The 18,832-nt window shown below is 44.3% G+C and overlaps 1 protein-coding gene across 3 annotated transcripts in view; it reads right to left on the reverse strand.

Annotated features, from left to right (window-relative positions):
* Positions 1–15,740: 15,740 nt before the first annotated feature.
* CHD7 (chromodomain helicase DNA binding protein 7) overlaps positions 15,741–18,832 on the reverse strand; it is a 184,137-nt gene continuing 181,045 nt past the window's right edge. For all 3 annotated transcript variants that reach the window (XM_047783868.1, XM_047783867.1, XM_047783866.1), the window contains one exon: positions 15,741–17,773. In XM_047783868.1, coding sequence (XP_047639824.1) covers positions 16,853–17,773 — 921 coding nt within the window. In that variant the 3' untranslated portion in view covers positions 15,741–16,852. The remainder of the gene's footprint in view (positions 17,774–18,832) is intronic.

An 18,832-nucleotide genomic window follows, 5' to 3' on the forward strand; every position in this document is an offset into this window, starting at 1 on the left:
TCTTTGCAGCATTTTGCAAATGGGGAGCAGGGGCCAAGCTGGTTTCCAACACTGGGAAAGTGTGTACCTAAAAGGTGCTGGGTGCACCTGGCACATGATAGGCTGAATAATGCCTCCCAAAGCGTCCCCCTTCTGGTCCCTGGTACCTGTGACTGTTACTTTGTAGATCTGATGAAGTTACAGATCTTGAGATGGGGAGGTTATTCTGGATTATCTGGGTGGGCCTGATGAGATCCTAACACCCTTCTAAGAGGGGGCAGGAGGGTCAAAGTGAGGAAGAGACATGGGAGGACAAAAGCAGAGGCCAGAGCGATGAGCTCTGAAGTGGAAGATGGGCCACAGCCAAAGAATACTGCAGCCGCTAGAACCTGAAACCAGGCAGGAAAACCAGTTCTCCCCTCAGAGCTTCCAGAAGGAACCAGTCTGGTCAACATCTTGACTTTAATTTAACGAAACTGACTTTAGACTCCTGACTTCCAGAACAGTAAAAGAATACATCTGTGTTGTTAAAAGCCTTAGGTGTGTGTAGCTTTTTTTTTTTTTTCTTTTTGTTATGCCTGTGGCAGGCATATGGAAGTTCCTGGGCCAGGGATGGAACCCTGGGCTGCTACAGTGATAATGCCAGATCCTTAACCTCCTATACTACAAGGGTATTCCTAGGTGTATGTAACTTGTTATAGCTGTAATGGGAAACTATACACGCTGAAATGATGCAAGAGTTAGGAGCAATGTAGTAATTATACACATAGCAACACAAATTAATTTAAAAAAATTTCAATGTTATGAGAAAAAAAATTTTTAAATATCATGTTCATGGACTGGAAGACTCAATATTGTTAAGATGTTTTTCTGCTCAAATTGGTATGGAGACTCAATATAACCCTAATCAAATTCCCAGCAGGATTTTTTGGTAGATATTGACTAGTTAAATCTAAAATTTATATGGAGGGAGTTCCTGTTGTGGTGCAGCAGAAGTGAATCTGACTAGGAACCATGAGCTAGCAGGTTCAATTCCTGGCCTTGCTCAGCGGGTTAAGGATCCGGTGTTGCCGTGAGCTGTGGTGTAGGTCACAGATGTGGCTCGGATCCCGTGTCGCTATGGCTGTGGTGTAGGCCAGCAGCCGCAGCTCTGATTAGACCCCTAGCCTGGGAACCTCCATAAGCCATGGATGCGGCCCTGAAAAGACAAAATAAAGCCAAAAAAAAATTAAAAAAATAAAATTTATATGGAAACACAGGGAACTTGAATAGCTAAATCAACTTTGAAAAACAGGAATAAGGTTGAGGGATTTATATTACTTGACTTCAAGACTTCTTATGGAGCTATACTAATAAAAACTGTATGTTTCTGGGCATCAAGATAGACAAAGAGATTAATGGGATAGAATATAGAGTCCACATACAACCCCAAAAGTATGATCCTTTAGAAAAACAAATTGATAAATCAAATTTCAGGAGTTCCTATCGTGGCGCAGTGGTTAACAAATCCAACTAGGAACCATGAGGTTGCAGGTTCGGTCCCTGCCCTTGCTCAGTGGGTTAACGATCCGGCGTTGCCGTGAGCTGTGGTGTAGGTTGCAGACGCGGCTCGGATCCCGTGTTGCTGTGGCTCTGGCGTAGGCTGGCGGCTACAGCTCCGATTAGACCCCTAGCCTGGGAACCTCCATATGCCGAGGGAGCGGCCCAAAGAAATAGCAAAAAGCCAAAAAGCCAAAAAAAAAAAAAAAATTCATCCAACTTAAAACTTCTGCTCTTCCAAAGGCTCTATTAAGAATGTGAAAAAATCCATAGACCAGGAGAACATATTTGTGAATTATAGAGTATCTGAAAAAGTACTTGTATACAGATTATATAAATAATGTTCAAAACTCAGTAATAAGAAAACAAACACCCCCCTCCACGGACGGGCAAAAGGTGTGAACAGACCCCACACCAAAAGAGCTATACAGATGGCAAATAAGCACATATAAGATCACTGACTTCATTAGTCACTAGGGAAACAGAAATTAAAACCATAATGACACTCCACTATGCGCCCCTTAGCATGTCTAAAATCAAGACTGTCTATACCAAGTGTTGGCCAGCATGTGGAGGTACTGGAACACTTCTGGCAGGGAAAATAAAACACTGCAACTGCTTTGGAAAGAAGTTTGGCAGTTTCATAAAAAGTTAAATGTACACCTACCATGTAACCCAGACTTTTCATTTCTATGCATTTACCCAAAACTACCAAAAGTGTGTCTCTATTAGAAACTCACAGAAGCTTTATTTGTAACAGCCAGAAACTGGAAAAAAATGCAAATGTCCCTCAGCAGATGACTGGGTACATAAATTGATATATCCATAAGGAAATACCACTTACTCGACCACAGAAAGAAATGGACTATTCGATTTCATGCTGTAATGCAGTGAGTTAAGAATCTGACTGCAGTGGCTTGGGTTACTGCAGAGGCACAGGTTCAATCCCTGTGCAATGGGTTAACAGGCCCAGCGTTGCCACAGTTGTGGCTCGAATTTGATCCTTGGCCTGGGAATTTTCATATCCCACCGGTGCAGCTATTTAAAAAAAAAAAAGTGAAATGAACTATTGATACACACAACATGGCTGCATCTCAAAAACAGCTATGCTTTTTAAAAGATGGCAGGCCAAAAAAAAAAAAAATTCTAAAATACACAAACTAGTCTATAGTGATAGAAAGCAGATCATTGGTTGCCTGGAGATGAGGAAGTAGGGTTGCAAAAGGAAGAAGTTACCAAGAAACAAAAGGAAACTTTGGGGATTATGGCTCTATCATTATCATTATTGCTTTAGGTGATGGTCTCACAGGTGTTCAAACTTTTCTAAACATGCTCAATATAACATTTGCCAATGATTTGAAAATAAAGCTATTAAAAAATAAGACAAACTCACAAAAGTTAAAAAAGTAGAATGAGATAATACCACAAAGCTACAGTAGTCAAAAAAGTGTGGTATTGGTATAAAAACAGACATATGGATCAATGGAACAGAATAGAGAACCCAGAAATAAACCCACATACCTATGAGAGTTCTCTAGTGGCATAGCTGGTTAAGGATTTGGCATTGTTACCACAGTGGCTCAAGTCGCTGCTGTGGCATGGGTTCAGTCTCTGGCCATGAATGTCCACATGCCATGGAAATGGCAAAAACAAAAACAAAAACAAAAACCCTCACACACCCTACAGTCAATTAATCTTTGACAAACGAGGCAAGAATATAAAATGGGAAAAAGACAGTCTCTTCAACAAGTGGTTCTGGGAAAATTGGACAGTTGCATATGTATCAATGAAATTAGAACATGCCCTCACACTATGCACAAAAATAAACTCAAAATGGCTAAAGACTTAAACATAAGACATGACACCACAAAAGTTCTAGAAGAGAACACAGGCAAAAACATTCTCCGACATAAATTGTACAAATGTTTTATCGGGTCAGTCCCCCAAGGCAATAGAACTAAAAACAAAAACAAACAAATGGGACCTAATCAAACTTACAAGCTTATGCACAGCAAAGGAAACCATAAAAAAAGAAAAGACAACCTACAGAATGAGAGAGAACATTTGCAAATTATGCAACCAACAAGGGCTTAATCTCCAAAATACACTAACAACACATACAACTCAACAACAACAACCAAAAAAACCCAAACCACCCAACTGAAATACAGGCAGAAGACCTAAATAGACATTTCTCCAAAGAAATCATATAGACAGCGCATGGGTATATGAAAAGTTGCTCAACATCACTAACTATTAGAGAAACGCAAATCAAACTACAGTGAGGTACCACCTCATACTAGTCAGAATGGCCATCGTTAATAAGTCTACAAATAACAAATGCTGGAGGGGTGTGGAGAAAAGGGAACCTCCTACATTGTTGGTGGGAATGTAAGTTGGTACAACTACTATGAAAAACAGTATAGAGGTTCCTCAGAAAATTAAAAATGGAATTACCGTATGATCCAGCAATTCCACTCCTAGATATATATCTTAACAAAACTTTAATTCAAAAAGATACATGCACCCCTATGTTTACAGCAGCACTATTTGCAATAGCCAAAACATGGAAACAACCTAAATGTCCATGGACAGACGAATGAAGAAGATATAGTACATATACACAATGGAATACTACTCAGCCACAAAAAAGAATGAAAGAATGCCATTTGCAGCAATATGGATACTACTAGAGATTATCTGTAAATTAGAAAGAGAAAGACAAATACCATATGATATCACTTATATGTGGAATCTAAAATACGACACAAATGAACCTACCTATAAACAGAAACAGACTCACAGAAATAGAGAACAGATTTGTGGTTGCCAGATGGGAGTGGGGAGGGAATGGGATGGACTGGGAGTTTGGAGTTAGTAGATGCAAACTATTGCGTTTAGGATGGGTAAGTAACAAGGTCCTACTGTACAGCACAGAGAACTATATCCGATCTTCTGGGATACACCATGATGGAAAAGAATATATATAAAAAATATATATAAATATATATATATAAATATAATCATATATTTATTATATATACACATATAATATATATGTATATATACAGGATATATACGTGTATATACACAGAATATATATACACATACACACATATATATACATATATACATAAGTATATAAAACTAAGTCACTTTGCTGTACAGCAAAAAGTGGCACATTGTAAATCAACTATAATTTTTAAAAATTAAAAAGAGAAAAAAGTAGAGTGAGATACATAAACTACCATTCACATAGTTAAATATATGTACATGCACACAAAACACATTTTGAAAAATACAAGCAAAAATAAACACATGTTCATATGATAAACACATTAGAAAGCCGCCTCATAGGAGGACGGGAGCTGAGAAACCAGAACTGAGGTGAAGAGAATTTAAAAAGAAAGGAAAGGAGAGAGAGACATTTATAGACCAACAATGATGAATGAGGACACAATGAACTCAACCTTCTGCAGAAAAAAATTTTTCGCATTATTTACTATAAAAAAAAGTTTCTCAAGACAAGATAATTTTTGTCTCAATTTGGAAAGGGAACATTTCTGAGATTTTTATGAAACTGATGTAATAATTTTGTCTCTGTGACAAGTTACATTTTAGGACCTTTGGAGATGGGTTTGCAACTGGGGGCCCACCTCTGAAGACCCTGCTAGAAATCCTGCCAGCAGCAAAATGCTGCCATTCCAAAAGGGTGTCATTACCTCAGTGTTTACAAAATTCCATCACACCCTTTATGTGGGCCCATTGCACAGATGTTTAAGCACCTTCAAGCTGTGTTTTCATATGTACAGCTAATAACTCCTAGTTGCGGTTTCCCTTTAAATAAAGCCAACTGTAACCAGAAGATGCACTTGGCAGAGAGGGCTCCCTATGTAAAACATCATTTACTTTTAGTTTATTGCAGAGAAAAGGCGGGGGGGGGGGGAGGCTTAGAAAATAATTAAAAGTGTGTGCTTCCTTATAACCTCCTATCTCCACTAACTGAACTTCTAACCTGACATAAATACATTGCACATTGTAACCTGTTTCTCCTGATTATTAACCTTGAGCGTGGCAACCTATAAATCATCTCCAAAACAGCTGGCGCTCAGCGTTGCCCCAAAGGTATATGATTACGATCGCTTTATATACATCTTGGTATGCAGACATGAAAAATTCATTGAAGAGGCTGGTATTGTAAGTCGCATCGTAATGAATTTTCTCCAAAACATAGATCATGCTTAAAATAGGTGTCTGCTTATTATAATGCAGCCATTTATATCTTCTTGAATTACCTTGCCCGTAGCTCAGCCATTTTCTTAAAGTCAAACAGGATGATACCTAAACAGATTTACTGTAGTCATTTTGCACTGCTTAAAGTAGAAGTTAGATTTCCCCCCTTTCTGTGTTAATGCCTCCAAAATCCAAGGGTACATATGTTTTTAAAAGGGAACCATCTGGAAGGTCATTCCTTAAAGGTGCCCCATCAACACACCGAGTATAGAAACTCCCAAATTGTCACGCTTCTCACGACTCACCAAGGTGTTCCACTGCTCCTGCGGAATAGTTTATATCAACATTTATTAGAACAATAAAACGTTAGCATCAAAAGGGTCCTCGAGTATCACCAGGTCTTCGCTGTGCAGATGAAGTAGACCCAAGGGGTGGTGACCTCCTCAAGGTCACACATCTGGGAGAGAGGAGGTTCCAGACTTGGAGCTGAGTGTCAGGTTTGTAATAGCAACAAAAGAGTCACTCAGATAGTACTTCTAAATATAAGTTCAGTGCTAAATGCTGGACACATGGTAACCCACTGAGTTCCCTGGACAGGCTTGTGACATGGGCACTACCACCCTCATCACCACCACCACCACCGCCAGCATCACCACCACCGTCACATCACCATCACAACCATCACCACAAAAATCAACATCTCTACCTCACGTCTAACAAACAGGCCCAGGGTGGAGTACCTGCCCTGGGCGTGGACTTGTACATGGTCAAGTAGGATTCAAGCAGACTCATTCCAGTCCCCGTTGTGGCTCAGTGGTTAACGAATCTGACTAGGAACCATGAGGTTGCGGGTTCCATCCCTGGCCTTGCTCAGTGGGTTAAGGATCCGGCATTGCTGTGAGCTGTGGTGTAGGTCACAGACGTGGCTTGGATCCCACGTTGCTGTGGCTCTGGCGTAGGCCGGTGGCAACAGCTCCGATTAGACCCCTAGCCTGGGAGCCTCCATATGCTATGGGAATGGCCCTAGAAAAGGCAAAAAAAGACAAAAAAAAGCAGACTCATTCCAACACAAGTCCATATTCCTAATCACCGCTTTTTACTTCCCTGTGACAGTTTTCTTTCTTTTTTTTTCTTGACTGCATCCAAGACATGTAGCAGTTCTCAGGACAGGGACTGAGCTGTTAAAACCAGCAAAACCTTTGCCTCTGTCCTTTTAAGCCGAGCTCTAGAAAAGAAGAGCTGGTTCCTGGCAGAGGACTTGTTTCCTTGCCTTTCAGCCCCTCCAGAAAGCAGGACGGGACCCCATGGTCCCTCTGTGTGCAGTGTGGCCTGTGCTGCTGCACTGCCCACCAGCTCCCTGCCCCAGGGGGCGAGGGGGGGGGGAGGGTGGCTGAGGAGCTTCTGGTGTGTGGGGCCTGGGTCCTAACTGAGCCCTGAGGCCTCAAATAATGCAGTGGGCTTTTCAGATAAGAAGGCAGAAATCCAGACTTCCCAAAAGGAAAGCAACTCATGCATAGAGGCCTTTTTCTTCTCAATTCACCTTCTTTGTAAGGACGGAAGGTGGAGGGCAATGCTCTGGGACTCATTTTGGTTTTGCCCATTTTTTTTTTCTTTTTCCTTTTTGTCTTTTTAGAGCCACACCCATGGCACATGGAGGTTCCCAGGCTAGGGGTCAAATCAGAGCTGCAGCCACCGGCCTACACCACAGCCACAGCAACGCAGCATTCACACCGGTCTGTGAACTACACCACAGCTCACGGCAATGCTGGATCCTTAACCCACTGAGCAAGGTCAGGAGTCAAACCGGCGTCCTCATGGATACCAGTCCGGTTGGTTTCCCCTGAGCCACAACGGGAATTCCTCTGATTTGGTTTTTATACTGAAGGGCGAGCAGGGCCCCAAGTGCAGGTCCTGGGTGCATTGGGGTGGAGGGCGAGGCAACCCTGGGCACTGTGCCAGCTGGCAGGCGGGGTACCCATGGGCGCCAGGGGAACTGCTGTTAGCTAGCCTGGCAGGGAAGCCACACAGGCCCCAGGATCAGATTCCAGAAGCCAGGGAGGGAGGAAAGGCCTCATTTCTGTCCTCTGGCTTTGTGTGAGGACTAGAGGGCCAGGCCCAGAGGTGTATTTGATAGCCCTGAATGTCTGTCTATTGGCCTTGGTCCAAATGAATGAGGGAAATAATTGATTCCACCAGACACACACACACACACACACACACACACACACGCACACACGTGACAGAGCAGATACAATGGGGACGCCCTTCCCTGTGGTACCATCCTCACGCAGGGCCACAGTGCACAACGGCCGACATTGTGAACGTGTTTATTTATACACATGATCTCATCCCATCTTCAAAACAGGCCTGGAGGCTGGGTGCCCCTTCCAGCCCCACTTGGTGCAGGGGGAAAGGGGGGTGGTCATGACCCCAGCTTAACCGTGGGCTGCAGTGGCCTCCTTGGGGCCTGGTCTCCCACCAGTTTTCCATGTCAAAGCAGCACTAAGAGCGATCCCAGTGCTTTGTGGCCACGAAACATAAGGCCCCTCTTCCCAGAAACGCACACACACACTTGAACCTCCAACTCCAGGAAATCTGAGGCCCCCTTCATCTCTCTCCCACCAAACCTGTCCACGGCCCCCAGTGAAAAACCCTTGTTTTAAAGCTTGGTTTTCCAAAGAGCAGGTCATCAACGATTACTAAATCCTAAAATCAATCTAGAGGGGCATGATCATTTATTTTGTAAAGAAATAGAATACAATAGAGAAGAGTCTAGCGGAGGCGGTAAGGACATGCTGTATGGTGTGAAGTTTGGGAAAAAAGTCATCTCCAAATCCGAATATGTACGAGGCCTGGGGGCTCATCCCCTCTCTAGGGTTTGCAGGCACCACTCTGGACACCTCGCCTCCACCCTGAGCCCGCCTCCAGGCTCTGCGATGCTCTCGCCCCAGAAGAGAAAGGCCAGTGTTCTCAGGCCTAGCATCAGCTTCGTTCTGTGGTTTCTTCCTCGCGGACCCCTCACCCCAGCCACTTCCTCAGTGCTCTTCCACTGAGTCTCCTCTGCAGCTCCACTGAACTCTTCAGATGAGGATGGTTTCAAAGTCATCCTTTACGGAGTGTGTCAATCCAGTGCCAGGCGCTAAGGACTTTGCACAGTCACTATTTCTAATCTTCATACAATAATACAAGGCAGGCACAATTGGTGTTATTATTCGTTTTACTGCAAATTTACAAATGGGACAGTGGCTCGGGGGGAGCCGAGCTCTCACCACCAGGCAGGGCTGCCATGCTGTGCCCAGAGGGGTTGCCCACAGGAAGATCTCTGGGTTTATAGTCCAAAGACCTGCCTGTAAGACCCAAATGAGCCAAGCGCTCCCCTGGGACGGCTGGCTTTACTATCTTCCATCTCTCAAGTCACAACTAACGTGCGGTTTCAAAGTTGTGTCGGTTGAGACAACGCCTGCCTATGTGCTTTGAAATCTGTAAATTGCAGGCAGATGCGTTATTTACACAAACTACGTCAGCAACCCAGTAAGGACCCAGAGAGCAAGGACCCTGACTGCGCCCTTTGTCCCTCCCCACCCCCACCCCTCAGCACACCCTCCAGCTGCACATTAAATATTTGCCGCTTGGTGGCTGCTTAAGGACAAGAATGATGCCTTTTATTCTCTTTCTCTAGACACTTTTAAAAAGTGTCCTTCATATACAAAAAGACTCCATGACATCTGTCCTTGAGAAAGAGGAGGGTTCACGTTGGAAGCCCCCGTGCACAGAAATGGCTGCCTGAACCCAACAAGCAAGGGAATCCAGGTCCAGGAGGAAATAGGGTGTGGACACAGGCAGCGGGGATGCTGTTCTCCGCCCTGCGGCCATCGTGCCTGAGTCACCGTTCTTGCTCCTACAAGAGAAGTGGCATCACGACCGTGTTTGTGCAGGAGGGGCTGACCTGTGTGAGCCATTTAACTGAAGTCCCAAACTTTTAATTTGGGAGGGGGCCAATAATTCAGACGCCTAGATGCCTTGCCTTCGAGTTAAACAAGATGAGTTTAAGCTGGAAGTGAGGTTGTCAGGTACAAGGAGTTGAAATTACCTGCAGCTGCCGAGGACCCATCGTGTCACCTGCCCTCTGCCCAGACCTGTGGGCTCAGGATCGTCTTAATTATTCAATACGTGCAGCCACAGCTGACAATCAACCAGCTATACAAACAGTCAAAGAGAAATAAGCACAAGCATGGTGGGCGCATGTCCACTGGAGATGGGTCTTTGGCCATTTAGTTAGTTGAGCTCCAAATACGAGGGGAAACAAATGATTCGCAATGTTGCTTTTCTTCCTGGGTCTCTTTTACACCTTGGCCTCCTAGCCCCCCCTCAGCTTTCACAGGTCACAGCCACCCTGCTCATTTGGTCTGCTCCCAAACCACATGAAAGGTATAACATAAACACACAAGCTTTTGTTTCCCTGACATCACAAACAGTACTGAGGTTTCTGCAGTGACTGTCCCCAATGGGAGGACATCAATGATAATCAAGCATTGATACCCGAGCATCTCCTAGCAGTACACAGCTTTCCGGCTGAGAAGCCAAGGGACACCTGCAGCTTTAATTGCATTCTCCCCTCCCTCTGCTGGCTGCTGCCAGGCCAAGGGGGTTCTTTCTCAAGAGCAGGCTGGGGGCAGAGGCCAGCACCCCATTCTCAAGTTGCCATTGCTGTTTTCCTCTGTTTCCCCTCAGGACACACAGTTTCTGCACAAAATGACACTTGAAAGAAAAAAGGGGTGGGGGTTTGTTTGTAACATGACATTTTGCAGTCGGGGAGAAGGGAGCATTTGAAATGGTTTTGCGTACCCTGTGGGCTACTGGGTCAGTCCAGCGGCTCCTCAGAGGCCGGGCAGGCTGAGGTGGCAGAAACCCAGGGGCTGAGAAGAGGCCAGTTTCATCCAGGCAAGAACGATGCCTCTGCAGCCACAGGGCAGTCACTCTTCCTTGATGGGGACTCTCGTACAATCAGATGGAAAGGATCCTGCAATGGCCTCGGCCTCGTCCTCACAGGGCCAGCAGTCTAGTGAGGAAACAGTTCTGAGGCTACAGATAGGCAAATCCGTTCTGAGAGCCACAGCCGCCCAGCCCAGAAGAGCCCTGTGGGTGGAGACTGATGGGGCCACACGGAGCTGCTGGGGCCATTGTCCCATTCCTGCAGGAACTTCAAGTTCCAGACTTAGCCAGGGCTGCCTCTTAGCGCCATTCAGATACAAGACTCATTATCCAGAAATTCTAGAGAATAAGCTTCAAGAACATGCAAAGATATTTAGACCATCAGTTGCATAGGTTATATCATAAATCAGCATGGATGGAAAGCGAGCTCATAACTGCATACACTTTAAAACACAAACCTTGAACCATCTTTCAGTCATCCTGTCCTGGGGTATTATTTTTGTCTTGCAGCAGGAGATTCTGGAAATTCTGGCTTATTTATCAGATCACACCACCAGTTGTTATTAAAAGAGAGTAGTGTAGCTTGTTCTATTTTAGGTTGGGTTTTTTGTTTTGTTTTGTTTTGGTTTGGTTTTGGTAACATCATAGACCTGAATGAATGTGAATGACAGGTTTATACTTAAGACAGACAGCCGACCTCTGGACAGGGCTTACTCTGAGAAGTCTAAATGCTAGTTCTGGCCACCACACCGGTCTTAGCTTTGGACTTGGGCAAATGATCCTGCTTTACCAGGTAAAGGGGTGGTGGCAAGAACTTAGAGGCATGTGTGTGGATCAACTCACAAGGATCCTATTAACAAATAAAAATGCTGAATTCTAAAAAGTTGAGAGCTTCCTGACACCCAAGGAAACATGGTGAAACGTGAACAGGAAGCACCTTCAGTTCTAAAACGTGATGTGTACTCCTCAAACTACTAAATTTACAGCCCGTTTAGGCCATCCAGGCAACATCCGAGCTGAAGTCTCCTTAACTGCCGCTGACAGGAGCCGGTCTGGGTTGCAAAGGCTGTAAAGCTACTGCAGTACCTGGCTTTAGTCACAGAAGAGAATCGGGTGTCTCTCATTTGTAATTTGGAAATCGAGCTTTCAGATCAAAATACAGAGTCGGGCGAGGGACAATGGAGGACTTCACCTAATGTAGAGTATTAAGTGAGTGCTAAACAATATTTTGACTTAGTGTGTCTCTTTATTATACCTTAGCAATCTATTATGCTGTCCTTCAGCTGTAACTCAAATTCACCATAACAGATTTATTTCAGAGCCCAGTAAAGACCTAGTGAGTGAGAAAGGTTCACAGGAGGAAACCCACTGGGAGACATCACCACCCTTAAATAACATGTCTGGCTGCCTTTGGAGACAGGTTCTGCCATCTCTGTTCAGTTGATGAAAATTTCAACCAGCTTAGGAGCTAAACAAACAAGAGTCAATCGTTTCTGGAGATGAAGATGTCAGATGAAAGAATATTTGAAATTTTAATTGTCATTACCCTATCTTTCGATTTCATTTAAATTACATGGCAAACATTTATTAAGGAACGGCAGATTAAAATTCAACTCTACATTGGTAGATCCAGAATAAGATCTACAGACCAATAGACCCACAAGGAGGGTGCGACTACATTGCCGAGACATACACATAAGGAGTTTTTTAGTTTGGGTTTAGAGATGCAAGAATGGAAGTATTGGGATAGTTGGGCAAAAGCCTTAAACACAGAAATGACCTATGTTCTCCAAAATGCTTTGAAAATCACCATCCTAACACCTACAAGAAAAATCTCCAAACTGAGCGACTTGCCCAACAAAAAATTCAACACTTTTTTTCACTGAAGAAGTCTTAGATTAAATATTCCAGATGGTAATTTATTCACCTATTTTGCGAAATACAGTTTACCTTAAAACATCTATAAAACCATGGTAAATCTTACCTGTGCTAAGAAAATATATAAAATTGCTCATTAGAGAGCCAAGTTAAATAAGTACGACATATTCTAACTTTTAAGTGCCTGTTAGTAGAAGTCATTTACATTGCTTTGCTTCTTAATTTAAATTTATTGTTGGCTCTGGAGACAGCCAATGTTCACTGCACCACACATCACTTCGACAACACACACACTATCTGTTAGAATTTTAGAAGTTCTAAAAACTCTTCCCCAAAATAATTAACAAATAATTTTCATTGAACTGAAAGGATAACTTTGTAACAGGACACAGAAGGAAAGATGTCAGTTCCTGGTATCTTTTCTATTAACACTAATCATGGAATGAAAAAAAAGCATAGGGTACATTCTTCATCTGTTGGTTTTACCTTTGGGTATATTTCATTCAGTAAGAGTAATCCTGAAAAGTTAATTCAAATTATTCATCTCATTTAAATTGCAGGCTCCATTTGTTTAAAACATCCAAGTCAATTTACTGCTCTCCATTTCCATCGCTAGCTGCTGCCTTGATTGAAGGCTGCTCTAGCAGCTCAAACGGAATTCCTGACTCCTCTTTACAAGGCATTTCTTCACATAGTAGCCACAGTGATTATTCTTTTTGTAAATCATGAATATGATATTGTTCTCCTGCACAAAACCTTCCAAGGACTTTCTATGGCACTTCGAAAGGAAATCCAAATTCTCTACCTGGACCAGCTTGGTCCCCACCTCCCAAATCTAGGCAGACAGCCTCACTGCCCCTACTTCTTCTGAAATCACTGTCAATTCAGGACCTTGGCAGAGGCACTAGCATTTGCTGGGAACATTCTCTGACCAGCTTTGTCTGGCCACTGCTTCTCACCACTCAGGAATAAGCAGAGTTGTCGCCTCCAGAGAGCTCCTCCCTGACCACTTCATCGCCCTCACAGGAATCCTCAATCCACAAACATTTCAGTTGTGTCTGTTTATCACCTATCTCTTTCTATTAGCAGAGAAGCCCCATGACAGCAAGGGACTAGCCTATTTTTGTTTTGCTTTTTGCTACATTCTTGTCATTAAAATAGTACCTAGCACAGAGCATCCAATACATTTGTTGATGAATGTTAATTAACCCAGCGCAGGGGTTATGTGCCTGGGCTTTGGAGTTGGCTCAGTCTGAGTTGAAATACCAGGTTTGCTATCTACTAGCTCTGAGACTTAAGCAAGTTAACCTTTTTTAAAGACTTGACTTCTTTATAAAATTGAAATATTCATGAGGCAGGACAAAACCAAATTTAAATGAGATAACTGGGACTCAAGTCTCCCTGGTCAGAGCTCACTCTTCCAGGCCCTACTTCATATGGACTGCCTCCATAACCACTGAAACTTAAGATCCCTCATGGAGGAGTGAGGGAGGGAAATGGACAAATATAAAAGCCCTAAGCACTTCAAATCACCACTAAAGACTCATTTTCTCTCTGAGACCTCTGTGCAGGATTTCAGGAAACTGTAATCAGGCTCTGTCAGTCTGCTTGGGTCCCAAGCCAGCTCCTGTACTTAGTGCTGGCCAGTTACTTAAAGTCTCCAGGTCTCAGTTTCCTGGAGGATGAAGAGCTCTTCCCTCTCAGAGAAGTGACAGTGAGGCAGCACCACCAGAGAAAGTACTCGGCACCTTAGTGCTAAATTTATACTGAGCTTGCAAGGACATTGGTTAGGGGGTATCAGGCTGAATTTAAAATATTTCTTAAGGAGGTAAATTCGAGATCTCATAACAAGCATTCATTCCATTAAAAGAAAAAAAATGCATTTTCCAACATGGACATTTGAATGCCTTTAAGGCCACCTTAACAGATAAATCCCAGATGATGCTGACCTACCTATCATCTCAGCGTTCCTTCTGGCCGCAAGCAATTGATGCCTCTGCTCTGAAGATCACCACTGCTCTCAGCATCTTCCTTTAACCGGCACAAAGTCACATCGCATGCTCTATTTACAGAAGGTCATAGGAAAACTTCTGATGCTATAAAGAATTTCAGAAGACCCTGTAAGACTCATTTTATGAAACATACTCTCCCTCCTTAAAGTCCTATTTTAAGGCTTACAAAATCTTTCAGTTAAATTATTTACGTTCTCTCTACTTTGCGCAGATCTAATCTTTTCTTCCACGTTTGAAGATTCCATTCCAGAAACTATTCTTCTTAAAGGCACTTTTCTCCCCTGCGAACTACCCTCGTGCTAACTTCCGAGTCAAAACGACAGGTGAAGAGACCACAGGTCTGTAAGGTGGAGACTTCACGTAGCTCCCTTTCCGGAATCATCATGGGTATACCTTCATCTTGGGATTTGAAATCACCAAACCTCATTGTCTAAGAGGGATTCGGCAGGCTGCCTGGTGACATCTACAGGGGGGGATGGCTTGCATGTCGGGGGGAGGGTGTGGGGAGAGAGCCGGCACGCAGACCGGCTCCACCCTCTCTTCCTCTACTTTTTCACGGCAAGGAAAGAGGGCTTTGTGTTTGGTCAGGTGACAGAACAAGGAGAAAATAGAGGATCTCAAATTCTAGTTTACCTCAAATATCAAAGGTCATAAGAGGTGCACAAATCCGGAGCTCCCAGGCCTACGCGGGCGCGCGAGAGCCGGCGTGTGTGCGTGTGCGTGGTCCACGCGCGCTCGCACGTGCTCGCTTAAGCAGGTCCGTTTGTAGTCCCCGCGGGTCTCCATGGTCCTGGCGCGGACCCCGGGTCCGCAGGACACCGGAGTGCCTTTGTGTCCCTATCTGACACCACGGCATTGTGTCTTTCTCCCCATTAACCAAGGATAAATGACCTAGATAGTGTGCCTATTAAAGCCTCATTTTTCTATGTGCCCTTTTGTTGCTCGGTGTACCACATTATCAGGCACTGCACATGTTTTCATGTAGTCTTGGTCTCACATGCCCTTTGGGGGGAGAAATAGGAGGTTTCCGCTCATGGTTCGGTTGAGCTCTCTGGAGCAGTGTTAGGTAAAGGCAAATTAAGGGTTTTCTTCCGGTCCAGTCTGAAGACAAGTCAGTTTAGCATATTACCAACAGCTAATCTGGTATAGGAGGATATAGCAAGAAACTGTACGAAGGCCAGAATGCTGTATTTGCATCTATTGCGAATACAAAAAATAGAGTGAACACCAGTTCCCCTTCTATACTACATTCTATAATTACATCTCTGCATATCATGGGTCACTTTTATTAAAAGCATCATTACTACAGTTGGCAGCAATTTACATTTTATCTTACATGATAGCAGTTTTCAAAGAAAAAAAAATAAAAGGACATCACAACAAAGAAAAACAATACATTTACAAAGTCATGTCTGTAAACTTCAAGGCTAGTTTAGAGCTGAGGTAATGCTGTTTTAGCTTTGTGGCTAAAGTAACAAAGTCCTTTAATTTAAAAAAGGTACCTGATTCTCTCTTCTCTCACTCTTTATTTATTCATCTATTTATTTTGTTTATACCAGTGCATTACAAGACCACGAGACAATGGAACTGTAGTTCTGTCTGGCAAGAACCCTCCCAGTAGGTTAATTTCCAAAGGGACCCTTCACATTCAACAGCTGCCTTATTATTGCTGCGCCTCAGGACAGAGACGTTCACACTAACGTGGAGATTGTCAGAGTGTATGGATGTGTGTGTATGTGCGAGTGTGGGAACCCCCGTACAGTCAAAAAAAGGGAAACAAACGAGCAAGTATGATATGTACGGTAAATTTCATCTTGACCTTCACAGCAAAAAAAAAAAAAAAAAAAAATTAAAATTAAAAAATTAAATATATAACTTCATACTTCCTTTGAGCAGCACTTCCTTCCATTAGTGCCACTCTGTTACAAATTGCTCTTTATTATAATACCAATGGTACCAAAAGAAAAAGAAAAGAAAAGAAAGGGGGGGGGTGAAAAAGCAGAGCATTATGGAAGTTTCCTTAAAAAGACATGTTCACCTCTCAAATTTCATCTCTCCTAGGGATAATAAATAATGCACTGCACAATACTTAATGACCAAGATACCTTTTGACACACCTGTATAACATGACTTGGACTTTTTTTTTCTTTTTTTCTTTTTTTGCTACACTATGTTACAGAACAGCTTATAAAACTAGGTATGAACATTAACTGTGAGTGTAAACAGTAGGACTACCACTTGTCAAAAGTTTTAAACACTTTAACTGGAACTGGTACTGGTTATTCGTCATTTTCATTGTTTTCTATTTCGTCCCCCCCGTCGAGTGAGTCTAGCTCCTCCCCCTGTGCCATTTCGTCTTCCAGGACCGAGGACTCGGCGGTCTTGTCCAGGCTCTCCTCCGCATCGCTGCCTTCCGCGTTCTCTTCTTCCTGGAAGGCACCCCCCTCAGCCTTGTCGGGAGCCTTTTCTTCGCCGGAGCCCACGGCATTCTGAAGTCCTGCCAGTGCGGGGAAGCCGGGCAGTGTCAATCCCCCCAGTCCTGGAGGTAGAAACATGGATGGGTAGAAGAGGCCCGGGGCCATGGTGGACAGGAGGAAGGGGTTGAAGGCGAGCGGGCTGGAGGGCAGGCCGGCCGGGCCCGGAGCAGCACCCACAGAGCCATTGGCGGAGTCGGGAGCCGGGGCGGCGTCTGTGCTTTTCTCGGAGTCCTTGTTCTCGTCCTCGTGCTCGGCGCCCTTCTCGTCCGCCTTCGAGGTGCCGTCGTCCGCCTCTCCAGGGCCGGCCGCGGGGGCCGAGGTGCCGGCGGCGGTCGACAGCGGGGTGTTGAGAAGCCCGCCCAGGCCGAAGACGCTGGGCAGGCCGGCCACGCCGGGCAGCATCAGGGGCAGCACGGCCGCCGGGTTCTTGGTGTCGCCTCCGGCGGCGGCAGCCGCAGTGGCCAGGCCCGGCGGGAAGCCCATGAGACCCGCCAGCTGGAGAGACTGGAGATTCTGGAGGTTCTGCAGGCTCGTCAGGTCCATTCCAGCGAACAGGCTGTTCACCAGCAGAGGGTTGATCCCCGACGTGGAGGCCACGGCCGCGGCAGCGGCGGCTGCCCTGGCGATTTCGCTCTTGGGCCTCCGTCCTCTCCTGCTGGCTCCCTCTCCCCTCACCACGGGTCCAGTGAGAAGCCGGTCAAACATTGACTCAGGAACAAAACCCTGAAGGGAAGGGAGAGGCACACAAGGGCTGTCAGAGTTGCTCAGGAAGCCCTCCTCTCCAAGTGGGCCTCTGCTGGGACCTGAACACTGAATTTCCATTCCGAATGCAAATACATGAGCAAGTATTTCTGGTCTAAAAGCTCAAGGATTAAACCTATGAGAGCAAAAATTCTATTTTTCAGCACTATATAGTAGCTCACCGAAGTATGCTGAATTGCAGGGAAAAAAGTTCAAGGCTATGGGTGAGACAAACGTCGTTATCTGCAACTACAGCTAACTCACAAAACAGCAGAAGGAAGTTGAAAAATATGGACAAATTAATTACAATTATATTGTAGTAGCTACCCTGGAGAAACAAAAACTCATGTTTGCACTAAAACCTGTACACGAAGGTTTAAAGCAGTTCTACTCATAAATATCAAAATCTGGAAACAGCTCAGGTGTTCTTCCGTAAATGATGGATAAATGCAGCCAGGGTACCTCCACGCACTGCAGGGCTGAGCCGCAGTGAAACTTCTGACCCCCGCAACCACTTGGATGACTCTCAGTATGATGAGTGAAGGAAGCCGGGTCAGAAAGGTTACATAATTTATGCCTCAAAAAGATAAAACTCTAGGGCTGCAGAACGCATCAGCAAGCAGTTGCCCTGGGCTAGGGGTGGGGAGAGAGAATAAAACAAGGGGATTTTAGGGGACGGAACTGTCTGAATGCAGAAACTACTGTAAAGACAGACCATACACCAAAAGAAAAATAAGCACTTTTACTGTATAATTTAAATGATAAAAAAAAACCCAAATAATCAAGACTTTATTATTAACTGATTAATTTTTAAAAGCGCTGAAATAAGTTTTAGGTAGAACTGTTGTATTTTTTATTTATTTTAATTATCAGAAGTCACAGTTAATCTTAAGGATCTCGACCACCATAAATCCCCCAGGCTTACCTGGACCCCTCCTCCCTAGAGTATGCATATTTCTCTAGGCCCTTTTAAATCAGAGCTGTCCAATCAATCCACTTTGGGTTAATGACATATTGATACAAGGAAAGATGATATATTAA

The sequence above is a fragment of the Phacochoerus africanus genome, chromosome 6 (assembly GCF_016906955.1).
Source record: "Phacochoerus africanus isolate WHEZ1 chromosome 6, ROS_Pafr_v1, whole genome shotgun sequence".
In the NCBI taxonomy this organism is placed as follows: Eukaryota; Metazoa; Chordata; class Mammalia; order Artiodactyla; family Suidae; genus Phacochoerus; species Phacochoerus africanus.